Consider the following 18,663-nt stretch of genomic DNA (forward strand, 5'->3'; position numbering starts at 1 on the left):
CTTCCGCAATTCGATGCAGTTCTTTCCTCGTGCCAGCGTACAGTTCTCGACAACAACAGGCGCGCGTCTATCGGTGGAGTCGTGGTTTACATGTTTACACTTTGGGAATAGACCATTGGACGAATCCCTCTCTTCCACTTCCATACCACGTTCGAACACCAATGCCCTCTGCCGCAAATTTCCGCACGCAGGGCTGCCATGCGAGCGTTATATGTGATAACTTGTGAGACGTGTAGTGAGTCTGTATGTGGCTCTCAGAGATTTTTAGGCGGTACTGACCATATCGGAGCGACATTGGTCATCCGCTCTTTCACTTTGTGCGGCATCTATCCGTAAGTGCTGTCGCTTTTGCGTGCGTCCTATTAAAAAGCATGTCCTTTTGTAGATATGGCTCTCCCGCGATGATGACTTCCATACCTTGCCAACAGTAGGCTCGCGGTATGCCCATCAGATCTTTGGTGAAGATCAAGTGCGGCCCCCGTTTCGTGGCGCCGCCGGTCCAGCCGTAGTGGCGATAAGGCGCACAAGACAGGCCGCGCGAGGCGCCGTACGGATCCAGCAGGGGAAGGTTATGGCGCCCGACATCTTCCATGCATGACCATTGCTTCTACTCATGGAGGTGCGTCCCACTGACCGCCTCCCTGCGTCATTTCGAAATGTCATGGTGGTTCGTTCCTTTCATTGCTGTTGCATCACGCGCGTGACGTTAAGCTTGGCCAGTCATGCCCACGGTGAGAGGTGCGAAGGCACCAAGTATTAACTGAGTTCATGAGACGCCAACATGTGCACGTATATAACTCCGCACATCGCAGCACCCTATCTCCTAAACCCGACAACACAAAGAACGAACAACGACTCGCGATGGCAACTGCACCCGCTGATACCTTCCAGGACTTGGCCGCTGACCCCGTAAGCCGACGACGACGTTAACCACCGGTCTCTTGCTGACCTTGATACATTGCAGGATATCGCCGCGGAGGTCGCAGCGGCGAACGTTCCCGTAACGGGCCGCGTAAAGCGCGACTTAGGGGCGGTCGTCGGAGGGTTGATCGAGACCCTCGCCGACGTCAACACCGACAATACGAAGCGCAATGCGTTGGTGAGCTATGATTCATCAGGCTCTCTATCCTGTGTACTTATCCCTTCTAGATTAACAACAACAACCTCCTGAAAGGCGTCATCATGGGATCCGACGGTCCGCTGGTCAGCACCATGGAGCTCATCGTCCGCCCCAACGACCTCCTCGTCACAGTCGACCAGACTGCGAAGATCCAAACGACTACTGTGGAGGCCGAGTACACCCAGAGCCTCATGAGGTCAAACTACACCGCTGCGTCTATCAAGGCTTCTGCACCTTAGTACGTCTTCTCTCGCGCCATTGTAGTAGGCAATTCGTTCGCTGAACAGGTTGTTCACCTGCAGTGTCACGGCCAACGCAGACTACACCACAGACACGAGCTACAAGAACACGGCGACCGAGAAGACCGTCATGGTCTCCTCTCGCTACTTGTTCCCCCAGGGTCGCGTCGACTTCAATCCTCCTCTTGTGGGCGTCATAGACCCCGTGCAGCTGAACCCGAGCTTCACCGCCGCCATAACCGCCGCCTTGGGGCAGTCCACTCAAGCGGCTCGGCGGGAGGCCCTTGACACTGTGTTCAACACGTACGGTCATGTCTTCCGTACCAAGGTCCGCCTTGGTGGCGCGCTGTCTGCGCACACCATGGAAACCTTCAGTCGTACGGTGAGGCTACTCGACCTGAAGCATCTTGTGTCACACGCTGACATACTCCGCTGACTGCAGGAGGACGAGTCTACTGTCAAGAAGGACATCAAGACCGGTCTCGAGGTTGCTGTCAAGAACTGGGGCTTGAGCGCCACCGCTGGGCATGGAAGTACTGAGACGAGTATCACGACTAAGAATGGTCGCACTCTGGACGTGAACTACATGGTTAATGTAAGTGCGCCGTCTCTTAATCGCTTACACTTACAAACTCACATGTCTGCGCGCAGGGAGGCGACTACACCCTCATTCAGCAGACTGACGCCTGGATCTCATCCACGACTCAGTCCGCCAATTGGCGTGTCATCGAGGTCACTGAAGTCACTGCCGTCGTCGACATGCTGCCCGACGCCGTCAAGGACCAGGTGAAGCAGCTCATGACCCCGCTGTTTGGAAAGTCAGTCACGCCGTCCTATATTTTCGCTTACCTTATACTGAGGAACACTTACAGATGGGTCAGCACGATGCTGGATCCGGACGTTCCCGCCTCCAGCAAAGCACCGGTCTATACTCCTTTGATGCCCATCCCGTCCGGATGGTACTTCCTCGGATGGTCCTCCGATTCCTCTCAGGCTCTCCTAGTCAAGCCTACGCTCCCCGGAAAGCAGGGCCGAAACGTCGCGGTCGCGGCAGCCAAGAACTCCAGCAGTATGTCCCTTGCTAACGTATCACAACATACACGAATATAACCAGCATCGTCCCAGGCAACCCCCCGGAGGCAGCCCCGCCCGTCAAGGGATACCGGTTCATAGGAAGTTATCTCAAGTCCTTTGATGTTAACTCGGCTCCGGGCAACCAGTTCGGGGCTATCAGGCCGGGATTGTTCCTTGAGGGTAACTGGAAGCCGGTAAGCCGTTCGCTGCGCCTTGGTTCAACCCTATGTCTGAAGTTCCTATACGATAGTATGGGCCCAGCTCCCCCTCGATTGACGGCTGGGTCATTGTGCGTATATTGATCATGACATCCCGGCTTGAGACCGTGAAGTACTGACTCCCGTGTCATTACTCAGCACCCGAATGCACCGGCTGCCCCGGAGGACGACTGCTTCGACCTGTCGAGTATCGCAGGACAGGCGTCCTCTGCAGGCTCGGTCCCCCGGGAACGGTTTGTCCTCAGGAAGAACGCCGTGCTGTTCAACAGCGACTGAGCTCCGCGCCGACGAACAGTATACTACTCCCAATCATAGGAACATGTTCCGATCCGAATTTCCCTACTATCGCATGCAGCGTTTGAATGTAGTGGAGAAACAGAAATATGTAAAGCAGAGTCCCCTCGCACCGAATATGAATCATGTGAATGATACATTGACAGTAGAAAAATACAGTCGCAGTGCTACTGCAGTTTCGGGTACCGTACTTGACTTTCAAGTTTCTCCCAGGACAGCGCCTGCTGCTGACTAATACGCGCTGTTGTGTCCGCGTCGCCTGCAGGCTCAGCCTCTTGGGCTCCTCCCTCTTCCGCGTCTTGCAGTGGCCTTCTATCCTCTCAGCCGCTCTCCGCTTGCATAGCATCTATCCTCTAGGGAATGTCCTCGAGACTCTTAGGATCTTCTGCTGGCTCAGAAGTCGTTGAAATACCTCAAGCTGTCGCGACAACAATAAAGCACACTGAATGAAAGAATCGCTACGAACTTGGACTTGCGAATCTATTCCCTGAACAAAACATTCAAACCGGGACCTTCCAGCGCATTATCTGGGGCTATAATGCATCTGGCGGAGACGGCCGCTTACCGCTTAGCCCTCAGTTGTCTGAGGGGTGACATGGCGCGCCAGCGTTTGGTCGGAGGCTCGGAGCGTGTCCACACAATCTCCAAAATTATGACAAGTTAGTACTGGATGCACTGATACTCATGGTGGACGTGGAATTTCCTGCGCCTCCATAGATGGCCCATGACATGGCGAGCGCAGAGCCTCATATGCTCCAGCGTCTTGGTGCTCGTGAAGACTGCTACTGACTAGGAGCTAAAGCGATACTTCCTCCTTTATCAAAGTTCCGTGGCGTGATTCTTTCGCCTTCGCCATGATCTGTCAGCCATTCTATGGCCCCAAAACGTCTCGCGCGCGTCAAGGAGCGGGGTCGGGTCGTTCAACGTTCAACGCCCATGCACACACAGGTTGCCGATCCTTCTCTTCCATGCAACAGGTTCGCACCCAGTACCGGCGGCCGCCCCTTCCGCTCCATCCGGAGGAACCATACATTCACGCGCCTAGTTTTTTTGTACGTCTGTCCTCATGAAGTCCTTGCATATTTCTGGTGATACTGACTATGTCGCGCATACCGGATTACATGGTATAGGGTGTACTCACTGGAAATCTGTACGGTCTCTCCTTGGAGAAGTTCTGTCGTGTTAGGCTCCATTGTTGCCACTGTGGCGTGCCTCCCTACCGGAGCCTGCCACCCAGAGGGATTCCATGCCGTGCCAACAGTAAGTTCATAAGTTCACGGAAGGCGCCTCAAAACTTTGCGAAACGTAACGATTCAAAGTGTGCGGTGATCTTTCCGTGAGACCGTTGGTCTAGTAATAGGGGCCATAAGGCACGCCACACACATCGTGCATCCTAACACCGTTGCGGATCCCGTAGGGGAAGGTTATTGCGGCCGACACCTTCCATGCTCAACCGTCGCTTCTGTGTAGTCAGGTGCGTGCCACATACAGGGTTGTTGCGTTTTGTCCGAAAACATAGGCCGTTCATCCACTCCTTCCCTTCCTTCACATGGGCGCAACGCTGACTCGGAGCTGGGCTATGGGAACGTAGGCGGCACTCGACCCGACGCTGAACTATGAAGGCGGCATCAGGTGCCGCCTGAGTTCACCAGACGCCAACCTTCATGCACATATATAGGCCATATCACTGATGCTTTCCCCTCAACAACACAGGACACAGCAAAGACCGTATACTTCCTTAACAATGGCAACCGCACCTGCTCAGACCTTCCAAGACTTGGCCGCTGACCCCGTAAGCCGACGGTGACGTTTACTATGTTTATCACTGTCTCTTGCTCATCTCAACGCATTGCAGGATATCGCCGCCGAGGTAGCAGCGGCGAACATTCCCGTGACGGGCCGCGTAAAGCGCGACTTGGGGGCAGCCGTCGGAGGGGTGATCGAGACCCTCGCCGACGTCAACACCGACAGTACGAAGCGCAACGCGATGGTGAGCTCTACCTGATTATCCCCCCTATAATACATATTGATATCTTTTCCTAGATCAATAACAATAACCTGCTGAAAGGCGTCATCATGGGGCCCGATGGTCCGACTATAAGCTCGATGGACCTCATCGTCCGCCCCGACACCCTTCTGGTCGAAGTCGATCAAAATGCGACGATCGCGACAACTACTGTCGAGGCCGAGTATACCGAGCAACTTATGGAGTCCAACTACACCGCAAAGTCTATCAAGGCTTCTGCGCCATAGTACGTCCGTCCCGCTTCTGTTGCGATCCTCGACTGCTAGACAGATATCTTCCTCCAGCATCACGGCCAACGCAGACTACACCCAAGACACGAGCTACAAGAGCACGGCGACCGAGAAGACCGTTATGGTCTCCTCTCGCTACTTGTTCCCACAAGGCCGCGTCGACTTCAATCCTCCTATCGTGGGCGCCATCACCCCCGTGCAACTCAGTCCGACCTTCACCGCTGCTATCACCGCTGCCTTAGGGCAGACCACTACCGCCGCCCAGCGGGAGGCCCTTGACAATGTCTTCTTCCAATTCGGCCACGTCTTCCGTACCAAGGTCCGCCTTGGAGGCGTGTTGTCCGCGCATACCATGGAAACGTTCAAGCGTACTGTGAGGCCTCTTGACTTGAGCCACTTTTGATTACGCGCTAAGATGACCTACGGCCTGCAGGAGGACGAGTCGACCGTCAAGCAGGACATCAAGACTAGCCTTGAAGTTGCTGTCAAGGACTGGGGCTTGAACGCTACTGCCGGGCACGGAAGTACCGAGACATCAATCACGACTAAGCAAGGCAAGACTATAGACGTGAAGTACATCGTCAATGTAAGTTCTTCCGACCTTTCTTCGTGATATATACGAATGCACATCTCCGCGGATAGGGAGGCGACTACACCCTCATCAAGCAGACCGATTCCTGGATCTCGTCCACAAGTCAGTCTGCCAACTGGCGTGTCATCGAGGTCGTTGAGGTCACTCCCGTCGTCGACATGCTTCCCGCCGCCACGAAGGCCCAGGTGCAGAAGCTCATGACTCCTCTGTTCGGACAGTCAGTCCTGCTCCTTCCTCTCTCGTATCCGTTACTGAGGAGCATCTACAGATGGGTCCCCACGCAGGCGGTAACGCAGGCCACGAAAGCGTACCCATTCAGCGGCGTCACTATGTACAGGCCGCAGGACCCGATTCCGGATGGGTGGTTCTTCGTCGGATATTCGGTCGACGAGTCCCAAGGTCTCCTCGTCAAGCCCACCCTTCCTGGGAAGACCGGCCGCAACGTCGCTGTCGCGCCAGTCAAGTCGGATAAAGGTGCGTCCCACTCGGACACCTTACGATACATATGCGTTAATGATTGACCCTCCATAGCCGCTACTCCCCAAGCGATCCCGCCCACCCAGGGCTATCAGCTCCTTGGAAACTCCATGGAGCCAATCGATCTTAGTTCTTCCCCTACTACGAAGTTGGGTGCCCTTAGGCCGGGATTGTTCCTTGAGGGCAACTGGAAGGCGGTAAGCGATGCGGTCTTCTGGGTCATACCCGATACTCATATTTGCGTGCGACAGGTCGGAGATTCCTACCCGACTTATTACAGCTGGGTCATCGTGCGTACATCCAACTCATGCCCTCTTGGCGTGATATCGCGAAGTACTAACATCCGCCTCGTTGCTCAGCATCCGAACACGCCCCAGGCTCAGGAGGACACCTGCTTGGACCTTCAGACGGTCTCCTGGCAGTGGTCTGACGATGGCCAAATCCCGAATTGCAGGTTCGCCCTCAGGAAGAACGCCGTTCTGTTCGACTCTAGCCAGTCCTAAGCTCAGTGACGACGGGCAGTATATCCCTCAATAGGAGCGCGGTTCGATCCGAAATCTTGCTATCGCCTGCTGCACGGCGTATTTCAATAACAGACATACACATGTAACGTAGTACCGGACTCTCCATGATGAATGAAGACTCTGAACATGAGTACTAGTGTGATGAAGGCGGCCACGCTTCTGATTCACTGGTGAGAGCACTCCCCAACTGCAGAAGGCAAACTCGGACGGGCGGGCACGAATCCTACGCTCTGAGCACAGTGAAGCGCGACACCGAATGTGCATTCAGCACGCCATCGGAAACCGACATAATGATACACAAGTGAACAATTAGTTACAGCACAGCAGCGGTAGATTAGCCAAAAAAATCCGAACGTATGCAGCACACGCGGCGCCTAATCCTCGATCTCGTCGTCTTGAGTCTGATGCTGGGGTCGACGGCGCTGTTTGGGACGTGCGGCTGAGCTCTCCGTCTGCGTCTGGAACGCTTCGTAGATCAGCTCCATCTCGGGCCCGTCGACGACGAACTCGAGGGTATTTTGTGCCGATTCTGTGCGATGCGGCGCGTCGCGTCGTATGATAGTCGCGCGGCATACGAGGGGACGGGAGGCCAAGTCAGCACAAGGAGATCGGCATAGGCGAGAGAGAGAGAGAGAGAGAAAGAGAGAGAGAGAGAGAAAGAAAGACGACGCACTGTGAAGGTTTTCCAGCTTCGTCGCGTTCTCTTCCGACAGCCGCGCCGGAAGCGGCGAATAGCCCACGCGCCCGAGCGCGACGGTGAACATGTGGAAGAGGCCCGGGAACGTCTTCGTTTTCTTCTTCTCGTCCTGCTCCAGATTCACGAGCTTGTGCCGAATCTGGTCAAAATCGGTGTCTTGCAGGATGCGCCCGAGCAGCGGAACGACCAGCCAGATCATGTCGATATTCCTGCAGACAGGTCAGCAAGGATGATGACGCGATAGATATATACGATGCGATGCCCTTGCGCGCGGACAGGACAGGCACCTACCAGGTCACGCGCTCTGGCGACTCCATGAACTCCTCGTCTTCCTCGTAGAGGGGGTCGGTGATGTGGTGAGCAAAGTGGATGACAGCGGGGACGATGAGATCGGACTGGACCAGGATGGCGCGGGTGGTCGGATCGTCGTGAACGATGAGCGCCCAGAGGAAGCGTATGATGGACTCTCTCAATGGATTATGCTGGTGCCTCATCGTCAGCCAGAAGCCTTCAATGGACGCAGAAGTAAACCCAGACCTCAGGTTTGTCCCGCGTTACCAGCATCATAGAAAGCTGTTCAAGATAAACCATACGGCCGCTCTCAATTCCCGCATTCTCTTCCTCCACATCGTCCGACGTCTCCAGCTTAATGAGATACTTGTAGAAATCCCTGTCTGAAAAGCACGGCAAAGTAAGGATTCAAAAACGCTGCAGAAACCCAGCGACGCACATGTCGCCAGCAGGGCGAGAGTCCGTACGAACTGCCGCGTAGCCCATATTGGATGTTTGGGGTCTGCAAGCACGTTCAGCACCTGAGGCGCACGAACGAAGTATGTCAGTCTGCAAAGGAGGATTAATTACTTAGGGCGATCTCTAGGAGAAGAGACCTACCGCAACATGAGTTCCGAAGGAGTGTACCAGGAGATCGCCTCGAACAACCCTAGACAGGCGGCAAGCAGCGCAGACCTGTCCTCTCCTTTCTCATACATCTTAGGATTTAGTAGAGACCGCACGAGCGTGGTGAGGAACTCCAGAATTTCCGGTGGCGAGTCTGAACTTTCGGGAGTCGACGGTGCTAGAAGGGTCGGCACGTAGGGGATTATCAAGAACGCGAGGGCTTTCAGGATGTCCACCAGCGCCGCAAGCAGGGAGAGCTACGACGACAATCAGCACAGTCAGAACTGAACGAGACGACGGGGACTCACACATTTCGTATCGCACAAGATGCGACCGATGGAACACAACGTTGTCGTGACGTCCCGGAGTACACGTTCCACGTCCGGAGAGAACGCGCCAACGTCGTCCAGCAGCTGCGCGATATGCGCCGAGTACGCCTGCACGTGCTTGGGGGAAGCGGTAGAGGGCAGCGCGTGGTCGATGAATCGTTGCAGCGTGGACGGCTCGACCGTTCCGTGTCTGTGCATGATGATGATCCGCTGCACCTGCGAAGAGCGATGGCCTGTCAGCATGGCTGTCAGCATCGCGCACACTATGCGCACCTCCCGCGAATCCGGAGTGAGTATCGGCTCGGCGGGCTCGAAAGGCTGTGGCTGTGGCTCAGGCTCCTTCTTCTTGTCCTCCTTCTTACCCTTCTCGCCCTTCTTCTCGTCCTGGGTCTCCGACGCGACGACTGCGCCCACGCTGCTATCAGGAGGGGAGGACTGCGGCTGAGATTCAACCTCGACCTCGCGCATCGAGACATCGTGTCTGACGTTAGAACTGCTAGGCTGCGAGGGCGGCTCCTGGTGCTGCAGCTCACTCGAAGTCGACGGGGGATTGAAGAAGAGATCGACGTTCTCGTCATACGACACACTCGCGCGCCCCTTACCCTTCTTCCCCGCCTGCGTCGACTGCGCGACCTGCGAGAGGTCGAACTGTGGTTGACTCGGTGCGACATCGAACGCGTTGAAGAACCCGCGGAGCTTAGCGGGTATCTTGGGCGGACTCTCTGGGACGTGAATCACTTTCTTGCGATGTTGCCGCTTCGGACTCGCCGCGGCGGCGCTTGGGCGCGATGGAGTCTGCAGCGGCTGTTGATCCTCGACAGTCTGCCGCCTCTGGGTCGAGGAGACAGGTTCCGTGCGTCGAATCTTGTTCGACCACGGTGTTTTACGCGCGGACGTCTCGAGCTCATGTTGCTATGGCATGAACGAAGATCATATTGGCGACTGTACGAACACCAGCCAGCTCGTACGCTACCTTGAACAGGTACTGCGTCTTGACCCGCTCCAGCTCTTCGCGCATCTCCTTGCGGATCTGGACTTGCATGGCCTCCGCCTCTTCCTTCGCCGTCTTGATCCGTGCCACTTCTGCGACATGGTCCTTGGCAGCCTGCGGGGAGGGATCGTTGAGCGGAGGGTTCGCTCGACGATCGCATGGAACGAACCTTCTCTATGCTCTTCCGCAGGATGCTCACTTCGCCCTCCTTCGCATACCGCACGTTGAGCGCCTCCTCCAGGTCCGACGTCGCCTTCTTCTGAGCTTTCATGAGCTGTGAAGAGGTCAGCAACCGTCTTTCTGATGAGGACAGACTACTCACGTCCTCCACCTGCGCTCGTAACGTCTCGACCTCTATTCGGAGGTTCCGTTCACTCTGCCCTTGAGATAGAGGTGGCTGGGGAGGAGGCGGTTGGGGCGGACGTATTGAAGGGGGAGATGCTCTGTGCTGCCGAGGGGGTCCAGCCATCGCGACACTTTGCCTTCGACCTGGAGCGACAGGAACAGAAGGGGACGCGTCTCTTGTAACCCGCTGGGCAACAGCAGCGGGAGGCGTTCGGACGGCAGGCCGTACCGCGGTCGTAGGGGTGACTCTCGACGGCCCTGGGACAGGCGAACCTCGCGATGGCGGTCCCCTGGGGGAGCTAGCAGCCGGAGGCACAAAGTTGGCGAGCGCAGCTTGGACAGAACTCAACGTAGAATGTTGTCGAGGCATTCTGTTGCGTTGGGGAGGTCGGCTGCCCGTGGCCTGAGACGCAGATGCGACGGAGCCACTCTCACTAGACGTTCGACGCTGAGGCGGCGCGGGTGCAGGTGCGCGAGGGCGGGGAGGAGGATGGCGATTCGACGTACTAGCATAGTTACTCTGTCCCCTACGCACCTGAGCAGCCAGCGACGCGCGCTGCGCCGCCGGAAGGTTGTACGACCCGTCTCCGATGATGGATATGTCCGGGAGGTCTTCGTCGTAGTCGTTGCCGACATTGACAGCACGGAGTTGCGGGATCAAACCCTCCGGTGTTGTCTCGTGGGATGTCTTCCGCCTCTTCGGGAGTGGTTCCGGAGCCTCTTGAGAGACTGGGCGTCGCGGGCGTGCTGCCGTCGTCTGCGTTTGTTGCTGCTGCCACTTCTGCTCCTCGCGATCAAGCACGGCGAGCGTCGTCTCGTCGAGGACAAAGTCATCGTCGCCGAAGTAGTCGTCTGAGCCGTCCATGAGCACCCGGGGGCGGAAGGAAAGAGCAGGGGCACATGAGATGGTGGCGGGTCAAAGACGCGTCGCGTGTTCTCCTCTGGGCGGCAAGGTGATATTTTGTACTGTCCCACTCGCCGTGTTGAGATTCGAGAGAGCACAGGGTAGACTTGTGTGTTCAGCTAGAGCTCATGCAAACGTGATGAAGGTAGGAAGAGAGCAAGTACTTGCGAAACGGGAATACGGATACGCGCTGACTAAGCGAGCCATACCATGTCAGTGGCAATTCCTGGAAATCCAACCACACATCGCCGAATCGATCACCCATGACGAGTGCGAACAATAGCTTTAAATTGTGCATCCATGGCAATTTTATGGCCATATCAACAGTCTATACATGTCTAGTTACCCGAGCTTCATCCTGCCATGCCATGCCTATGAAACGAGAATGAAAGCATGACTACTTCCTGTTCTGCGGTGTTACACGCCCGCCGCATACCTTGTAAGTTTGAAGGCTGGACGGTGTTCCAGGTACGCGCCCCAGTAGTCCGTGGAGGCGTAAATATTTGCATCCAACATCCAGCTCCAGCTGGCGTAGGATGAGGCCGCGACAGTCGGAATATGGGGAAAATGTGCGGGATAGTGCGACGGCCATTGCTGCGTGATTACGGAACCAGTTGTATCCTGAGCAGAGACACTGGTCAGTCTACGTGAAGTTCCATAGAGGTGGTTGCGATGTGGATGTCCGCAGGGCAACCGGGGTAGTTGGAGCTTGCGTTGAGGACCGAGCGGTGTCTGCGGCTTCGGCGCAGTGCAACGCGCCGTTCTCGTCCGCGCCTTCTTCTCCGCTGGGTGGGCGACATCGACATCGGCCGTGGTCCGCTTGCGCTTCGTGGGCTTCGGATCCTCCGTGAACAGATGGAGGTTTGAGGAGATGTACTGTGTCGGGTAGACGGCAGTAGGAAGGATAGGGCGTCGGATCTCTTGAATGGCGGCCAAGGCGGAAGCCTTGTCCGTCCAAACCACCGAGTCGGGTAGCGTGATGAGAGTGGGATGGTTATCTGTGCCAATCACAGGTAGGTAACGAGTTGTGATACAGAAAAAATGGTCGATCACTCACTAATGACTTCGTCGACCATCTCCGCCGTTCTCTCCGCGGCCTTCAGCCCCCAGAACGCCCAGAACACCAGATCATGAGGAGAACGGAGGACCTTGAGGGCAGCCAAGGCGAATACGGCCTTGATGGTTGGGAGTCTGAGCTCACCAATGTTGAGCATGCGATCGACATGGTCATGGCAGACCTCCCAGGAGTCCCCTGCCCGTACGACTGCCGCCTTCTCCGCTGCCCACCAAGAGACACGCCGTCCGTCCGTCGTGTGCCACGGCCAGGCCATCGGACCGCTGCGGTGGTACTCCTTTCACCCATTGAGCCTTTATTCCAGGCGGTCGATGTACTGTTGAATGGCTGGGTGGTCAGTCCACCGCCTCTCCCTGTGAGAGGACGGGGAAGAGTCGAGAGTGGGGTTGGCGTACAGGACGCTCATAGACTGGCTCGGCCCGTACGTTAGAGATGTTGAGAGAAGGCCTGCGCGTGAAACGTCAGTGCATGCAGAAAGAATGTATGATGCCGACGTAACGTACCCGGGTAGCACTGGCGGGTGTAGCTGCGAGCGGTGAGGTGATGGTAACCAGCCATCGTTGTCGTCGCAGGATCCGGTGAGATGGACTCCCTGGGAAGTGACGTGGGGGATATCACGGTCAGTTCGAGGTGCGATTGAATCCCATAACTCGGGTCGACACACTGTGACGCTGTCAGTCATCATGCACACCCAGTATGATCAGCCGGGTAACTCACTTCGGTTATGATCGATGCAATGGCCGTCTGCTCAGAGGAAACCGGGGTGCTACAAGACGGCAGACCCCCGACTCTGAGGTCGAGATGTCGCTGACTTCCAGTCGCGGAGGTGGGACCGCTCGGGCCAATGTGGCCAGTGAATATCGCGCCGCGGTACGACGCATCACGCGATACGGTCGTAGGGGATGGGGGTCGCGTCTGGGAGCTCGCAGGGCTCGCCTCTGGCGATGGCAAGAGGTTGTCCACCGGTGATGTTGGGAACGGTCCATAGCGTATGGGCCACTTGATGCGGCGTGCATCCGCAGGGCTGAGAAGTTTGTCTGTGAGAGAGAAGTCGAGAATGGGTGGCGTTCCGGGCGGATGGTGCAAGTCCATGTCGTCGATAGAGCGAGTGTCTCGACCGGAGGCGTAGGAGGAGTGTTCGATGCGAATGGCTGAGATCGTTCCATCCGTCCACCTTATATATACAGACTTGAGCCACCGGTCGCTTTGGCAGAAAGTCCTCTATGGCGCTCCTCGCTTTGACTACGCATGGATCCGGACCCGCGCGCTATGACATGCTTCTTTGTTCTCGCTTTGGTAAAACGCGAATCATCTTGCCATCGGCATTCCGACGCCTAATTGTGGATACAAAGCAGTGTCAGTCCACGCAAGGATACGCACGCACGATGAACGAATCTTCTGGTCAAGTCTTCGTGTCCAAGCTGGGATAGTGGCCAGTACTCAAGAAAGATCTGAATTGAGTCACGATTCTGTACAATCGAGAACGCTTGGACCTGTAGAAGGACCACGAGGCCACAGACGGATTACTGTGACCACAAAGCGGGGTGACGCCTCAGAAGCGCCGTATGCTACGCCGGACCATGATCGATAACCTGAAGAAAGCGCAAGAGCACGTCAGAGATGAAATACGGGTCAGTGTAAAGACGACTGATAAGTACTGTCATCGTCTCTCAAGGTGTTGGTATCAGTAGGACAGCGGCACACGCCGCCGCGCACTTGCCTAAGGCAGCATTGCACGCGAGGATGGCGGCGGGAGTGCCTGCGCCTGCAGTAACGGTGCCAAAGGTGAATCCAGCAGCAGCGTAACAAGCAACGGCCAAGGTGTTGCAGCCTGTGATGAGGGAAAGTCAACATATTCTCACGTTCGACCACAGAAGCCACTTACCGGTCTGGCATATACCATAGCCGAGCAAGCTAGCGTGGGCAGAAGGAAGAGCGTAGAGGGCAAGGGCAAGAGCAGAGAGGGTCGCGGAGAACTTCATGTCGGTTTGGGTGAGTTGACAATTGGGATGGACCGTCAGTGACTTTATATGGGCGACAAGGGCGCTACGATGAGCGCATGTCGTAAGACATCGTTATGTCCTCGACAGTGCCATGACGAGATGAGGGCACTCAGATGCATGGCTGTATGCCAGACACGTCCAGAAGTTGGCGGAGATAGGTGTGCCGACCCAGGTACCAGTGCCTACCGTAGCACTGTTGAATGGCGCGCAGGTTCTTACCGCCAATCGCACCCTACCACAGCATGTTCGCAGAACCGATCGCATGCCGGATCGAGGCTGAGCGTAGGAACTTCGACTCGGCATGGAGTGTGCAGTGCAAGGAAGGAAGTCGATCACACTAATACACACATAGGGTCAACAACGCGGCGAGGGTGAGGCAGGCGCTGATCCTTCTCGAGTCCGAGGGAGCCTTGTTCTTCGTTCCTGTGCCAAAAAACCTGGGTGTATGCGCATGTGTGGTTCATAACTGGGATCAAGTACTCACCTGGTAGAGCGTGAATCGAACTTTCACGGAGTGGGAGCAAGAACGGCCGCGGCGCACGCAGCAGAGCAAATGCCCAGCGCGGCGTTGCAAGCGAGGATAGCGGGAGGGACCCCGACACCAGCAGTGACGGTTCCGAAGACAGCTCCAGCGGCCCCATAGCAGGCGACGACGACGGCGTTGCAACCTGCAAGTTACATCGCAGAACCTCAGATAGCGATACAGAGCAGAATCATGACATCGACGTACCAGTCTGGCAGATACCGTAAGCAAGAGGACCGGCGTCGACGGCCGTCGGGACAGCAACGAGGGCGACGAGGACGGTAGCGAGGACGAAGCGCATGGCGATGAGGAGTTCGAGGTGGTGGGAGTCTGGAGCAGGTTGCTGGGGACAAACGACCTGCGGGCGGATGATTTATATACAAGAGCCCAAATTCGTCGCAATTCTTCACATCTTCACGACGCAGACAGAACTAAGGCTGGGCCGAGAACAACCATGACGTATTGCGCCTGCAGCACTGGCTCAGCTGGCTCCGTCGAACCTCTTCACTGTCCGGCAGCTCGCCCCCTTGGGCCGTATCAGCACAATGTACGTATCTTCATAATGTTAGTATGTAAGGTTTACCGTGTAATTCCTATATCTATATATTGTGGTTTCAGCCTTCAGGTATACGGGAAAGAGAGGAAGGCAGTGAAGACAGATGTGGTTTGTTGGCAGGAACCTTGAGCGCGAAGACGCCCGATAACGGCATGTAGTCGGCAGCCGCGCACGACTCGGGTTTCTCCGAGCCGCCAGCAGTGGCATACACACCCGAACTTCGTACGTCTCCTTTCCTTCATGCATCATGTTCAGAGTGCCTGGTGAAAAGGGACACACGAGCGTCAAGCGAGCGTCGGCGTAACCTGAGCATATTTCGAGAAGATGCATAAGGCAGATGTCGTGGTCGGTCTTGAGGCGTGCGAGCTCAGCTGTGCACACTTGAGCTTGCGACGAGGGTTGCGGAAGACCTGTTATAAGCTCCGTTCGAGCCAGAAATTGGCAAGAAGTAGGCCGGCGGATACCGGACGGGTGTAATTCAAGATTCTGCAGGAACCCCCGAAGCGATCAGGATTGCACTGCAGCGACACTCATCTCGACTCGAGACTCCATGCGATGATTCAGTGTGGGGTTCATGAGTGTTGGTGGACGCGACTTATGCCGGTCCGCTCCATGTTGGCGACAGCATAGCGGGCCAGAGTCGCCAACGATGCACCGCTCTGCCGGGTCCAGACGTGAGCCTGCGCCAGGCCTGCGCTCGAAATGGATGGCGGATCATCTTGCGAACAGAGTCGGCGAGGCTTCTTCAAGTTGCCCAGGAGACTGCTGATTGCGGTGCATATAAAGACTTGCGTAACAAATATTTGTCATTGTGGAGCTGAGCCCATACCGGGCCCGACTGCATCCCTACCTGAGTGTTCTAGGCTGCATCGGCAGGAGCGTGGTAAGGCAGCTTCGAGGGAGTCTTGAGGTGAACAGACGATGGATTGTGACAAGGATAGCATATCCAACTGAACACATGACGACGGGTAGCTGAAACTATGACGCAAAACGTTACGAGGCCTGTGACATAGTGGTTAAATGGTCCTCTACATATTAAAGTGAGTGAGAACGAGCGTCGGGCTGAGATGACGTCGACCACGCACCCGCACCGCTGACCATTCGTCGATCGCCTCCTGGATGCGCTGCTCCAGCATCAGCCTGCACTCTCCGCAAGTTATGTCCCTCCCAGCCTTCTCGAACACGGACTGCAGCATGTACGTCGACGTGCCTATCTACGGTTAGATGCCGGACAAGATCTCAGGCAACGACGAGGACTCACTGGGCCGCACATCCCACGCCATCTCAGCAGCTGCCAACGCCCATGCTTGCGTCAGCTGTCTCTGCTCTCCAGTCCCACAGGCGAGATTAGGATGGTGCAGGGCCGGTGGCTTCATGACGATGTCCTTGAGGGCGGCACGGCGTGTCAGGTGCAAACTGAAGAGCCGCTTGATGTATACCGGGCCCATTTTCAGTGACAGCTCGTCAGTCAGGTTCGAGGTGTCATAGGATAGGAGGTGGGCGGATACGTCAACGGCAAGGGGTTCGAGTCCATGGTGTGCAGCAAGGGCGTAGGTATCGATTGGGCGGTAAGGCGCATGGAAGATGACGAGCTGATAGAGAGGAGAATTGGGAGCGGCGAACTTGGAGACTGGAACACCATATTTTACGAGCGCATCGACCGCTAGGTCAACCGTGTCCAGGCTAGGGGAGAGGTGGAGGCATGAAAGCCCGTAGATGATGTGAAGGACGATGGGCAGCACGGCGTATGATTCCGACACGTTGATGGACTCATCGTGATTTGCCAGAAGACCTCCAAAGGTATTCGTCGATGCAAACTGAAGGACCTGACGGTGGGTGTAAAGGGGGAGGTTGTCGGCCGTTATGAGGCAGACATCGGGTAGAGCATCGTTGAACCGGAAGGCGGGGGTGAAGGCCGCAAGGACTGTGGAAGCGTCGTACGCTTGCAGCGGCGCCGGCTGGTCGGTATAAGGCACTTACGGTAAGTTTACGCTGAAGGCCAGGCACGACAAGCATTTGCCTACCACTTGAAGCGCTTCGGGCTCGCGAGCTCCAGGCTGGCCTGGCATCGCGCTACTTGTGCCTGGAGTCGTATTTAATGGCGGTGAGGTTGTAGCTGATGTTAGCTAGCTAAGAGAGATGTTCAACTCCATACTGCTGTTATCAACAATCAGCTGACATGGGAAGCCTCGCGGCCTGGGCTTTATGAGCCATCCGATACTGGGACCGAGATCCAATACAAGACGAATTCTCATTTGTAGGGCCAAAATGAGTAGCGCGCGTCGCAACAAACGAGTTCGGGTTGTTGCCGCATGACGGTTTAGAGCCCGACGAGTCAACCAATGGGATGCACGGCTGATCACTGGTATGAAACTCACCGGCGTGCCGACTGGCAGCTAGGCGACCCAAAGTCACGCGCAAGTGCTTAACAACCCGCCAGGAAGAGGCCCTTGCTGCCAGCCCTACGGTCATAATCGGCGAAGCCGTGGCTGCGTATGAGCGGTCCCGCCATCCTCCGGTGTCCGGCACGGTATGTCGAGCTAAGTATGAGAGGAACTGGCTGCTGGCACTGCGCCCGCCAACTTGAGCATCCCCATGAGCAGAGGAGCCGAGGATCATACTTCCAGGCCTCCATTTCCGCAATCCGAGCACACCAGGCGCCGGAATATGCCGAAGGATTTGTAAGCCACACGTAGCCTCCAGTCTTAGTATTACGACGATGAGGCGACTTGCGCACGACTACTACTACTACTAGATTCAGTTGGTTCGAGCTTCGAAGCGATAGTACTCTAGGCGACAGACGGCGAAAAACAAAGGCAAGTTTGCAATTTATGCCTTACCTCGTTCCTGCTTCTGACAAACAGCGCTGACTACTATCTCGACCGGCCCAACCATGCAGGTCTCAACTCATGACTCCAAATAACGATCTTCTTCCGTGCTTCGTGGCAGAGGATTTGGCTACGCTTCGTTACCAGTCACCTTGCTGGCGTCCAGAGGTACTCGCGGGGCCTACAGCACACCAGTGTCGTCAGAAAGTTTCCAAGCATACAAATATGACTCACTCTGCGACTAAAGCACGCAGTACTCAGTCCGCCGTTGTCGTCAAACCCTCGTCGAGCAGCTGAAAATACTCGTCACAGTCTCACATCGCAAACTTGACAGATCAATGGGCAGTTCGATCATCGGGCACACGACTCACGGACACAAGGGTGAGTACAGCGGCAGGCTGGTCTAATCACTATCGCCATCCCGTTCCATCTTGCGCAACTGTGAGTGATACCATCAGGTGCCTGTGCTGTTGATTTGATGCTTTCCCTTCGACTCATCATTGGTAACAGACGCAGAGCCGCCGGCGCTTCCCGTCGTCGACAACAGTGTTAGGGTACATCGTCGCTTTTGCAGTATGTTGCCACAACCTCGCTGAATCGATAATACCCAGTACTTGACTAATGTAGTTCCCATGCTTTGCGGTCATCTGGCTGCATTGTAGTCACCGGTCTGCGCCGAGCCGCCAACGCGATGATAAGCGCCCTCGAGCTGCACTGCCAG

General features: G+C 56.1%; 7 protein-coding genes across 7 annotated transcripts; 2 read left to right on the plus strand and 5 right to left on the minus strand.

Annotated features, from left to right (window-relative positions):
- Nucleotides 1-836: 836 nt before the first annotated feature.
- L226DRAFT_510006 (uncharacterized protein) lies at nt 837-3,060 on the plus strand. Its single transcript, XM_067678239.1, has 10 exons — nt 837-909; nt 965-1,099; nt 1,150-1,358; nt 1,423-1,741; nt 1,802-1,954; nt 2,011-2,177; nt 2,232-2,428; nt 2,485-2,627; nt 2,684-2,722; nt 2,790-3,060. The coding sequence occupies exons 1-10, from the start codon at nt 862-864 to the stop codon at nt 2,925-2,927; spliced, it is 1,548 nt and encodes a 515-aa protein (XP_067534281.1). The 5' UTR covers nt 837-861; the 3' UTR covers nt 2,928-3,060.
- Nucleotides 3,061-4,689: 1,629 nt separating this feature from the next.
- L226DRAFT_571987 (erylysin B) lies at nt 4,690-6,773 on the plus strand (the record flags this gene model as incomplete). Its single annotated transcript, XM_067684627.1, has 10 exons — nt 4,690-4,737; nt 4,801-4,935; nt 4,989-5,197; nt 5,256-5,574; nt 5,635-5,787; nt 5,844-6,010; nt 6,062-6,267; nt 6,325-6,467; nt 6,522-6,560; nt 6,630-6,773. The coding sequence occupies 10 exons, from the start codon at nt 4,690-4,692 to the stop codon at nt 6,771-6,773; spliced, it is 1,563 nt and encodes a 520-aa protein (XP_067534282.1).
- A 300-nt stretch (nt 6,774-7,073) lies between these two features.
- Nucleotides 7,074-11,094, minus strand: L226DRAFT_535983 (uncharacterized protein). The gene is made up of 11 exons (XM_067681022.1): nt 10,031-11,094; nt 9,878-9,982; nt 9,691-9,822; nt 8,991-9,629; nt 8,697-8,933; nt 8,383-8,645; nt 8,222-8,331; nt 8,029-8,165; nt 7,783-7,973; nt 7,468-7,700; nt 7,074-7,323 (listed from the first exon to the last, which is right to left on the minus strand). The coding sequence occupies exons 1-11, from the start codon at nt 10,916-10,918 to the stop codon at nt 7,169-7,171; spliced, it is 3,090 nt and encodes a 1,029-aa protein (XP_067534283.1). The 5' UTR covers nt 10,919-11,094; the 3' UTR covers nt 7,074-7,168.
- Nucleotides 11,095-11,255: 161 nt separating this feature from the next.
- Nucleotides 11,256-12,288, minus strand: L226DRAFT_613853 (uncharacterized protein; the record flags this gene model as incomplete). The annotated part of the gene is made up of 2 exons (XM_067686554.1): nt 11,256-11,955; nt 12,015-12,288. 2 exons carry the CDS (start codon nt 12,286-12,288, stop codon nt 11,375-11,377), a joined length of 855 nt encoding a protein of 284 aa, XP_067534284.1. The 3' UTR covers nt 11,256-11,374.
- Nucleotides 12,289-12,327: 39 nt separating this feature from the next.
- Nucleotides 12,328-13,206, minus strand: L226DRAFT_613854 (uncharacterized protein; the record flags this gene model as incomplete). Its single annotated transcript, XM_067686555.1, has 3 exons — nt 12,750-13,206; nt 12,536-12,695; nt 12,328-12,479 (listed from the first exon to the last, which is right to left on the minus strand). The coding sequence occupies exons 1-3, from the start codon at nt 13,122-13,124 to the stop codon at nt 12,328-12,330; spliced, it is 687 nt and encodes a 228-aa protein (XP_067534285.1). The 5' UTR covers nt 13,125-13,206.
- A 1,336-nt stretch (nt 13,207-14,542) lies between these two features.
- On the minus strand, nt 14,543-14,859 carry L226DRAFT_571991 (uncharacterized protein; the record flags this gene model as incomplete). Its single annotated transcript, XM_067684628.1, has 2 exons — nt 14,543-14,703; nt 14,766-14,859. The coding sequence occupies 2 exons, from the start codon at nt 14,857-14,859 to the stop codon at nt 14,543-14,545; spliced, it is 255 nt and encodes an 84-aa protein (XP_067534286.1).
- A 1,174-nt stretch (nt 14,860-16,033) lies between these two features.
- Nucleotides 16,034-17,562, minus strand: L226DRAFT_510009 (uncharacterized protein). The gene is made up of 5 exons (XM_067678240.1): nt 17,294-17,562; nt 17,139-17,244; nt 16,376-17,072; nt 16,200-16,324; nt 16,034-16,142 (listed from the first exon to the last, which is right to left on the minus strand). The coding sequence occupies exons 2-5, from the start codon at nt 17,181-17,183 to the stop codon at nt 16,131-16,133; spliced, it is 879 nt and encodes a 292-aa protein (XP_067534287.1). The 5' UTR covers nt 17,184-17,244; nt 17,294-17,562; the 3' UTR covers nt 16,034-16,130.
- Between the last annotated feature and the right edge of the window lie 1,101 nt (nt 17,563-18,663).

This window comes from Lentinus tigrinus, assembly GCF_003813185.1.
Source record: "Lentinus tigrinus ALCF2SS1-7 unplaced genomic scaffold L226scaffold_16, whole genome shotgun sequence".
Taxonomy (NCBI): domain Eukaryota; kingdom Fungi; phylum Basidiomycota; class Agaricomycetes; order Polyporales; family Polyporaceae; genus Lentinus; species Lentinus tigrinus.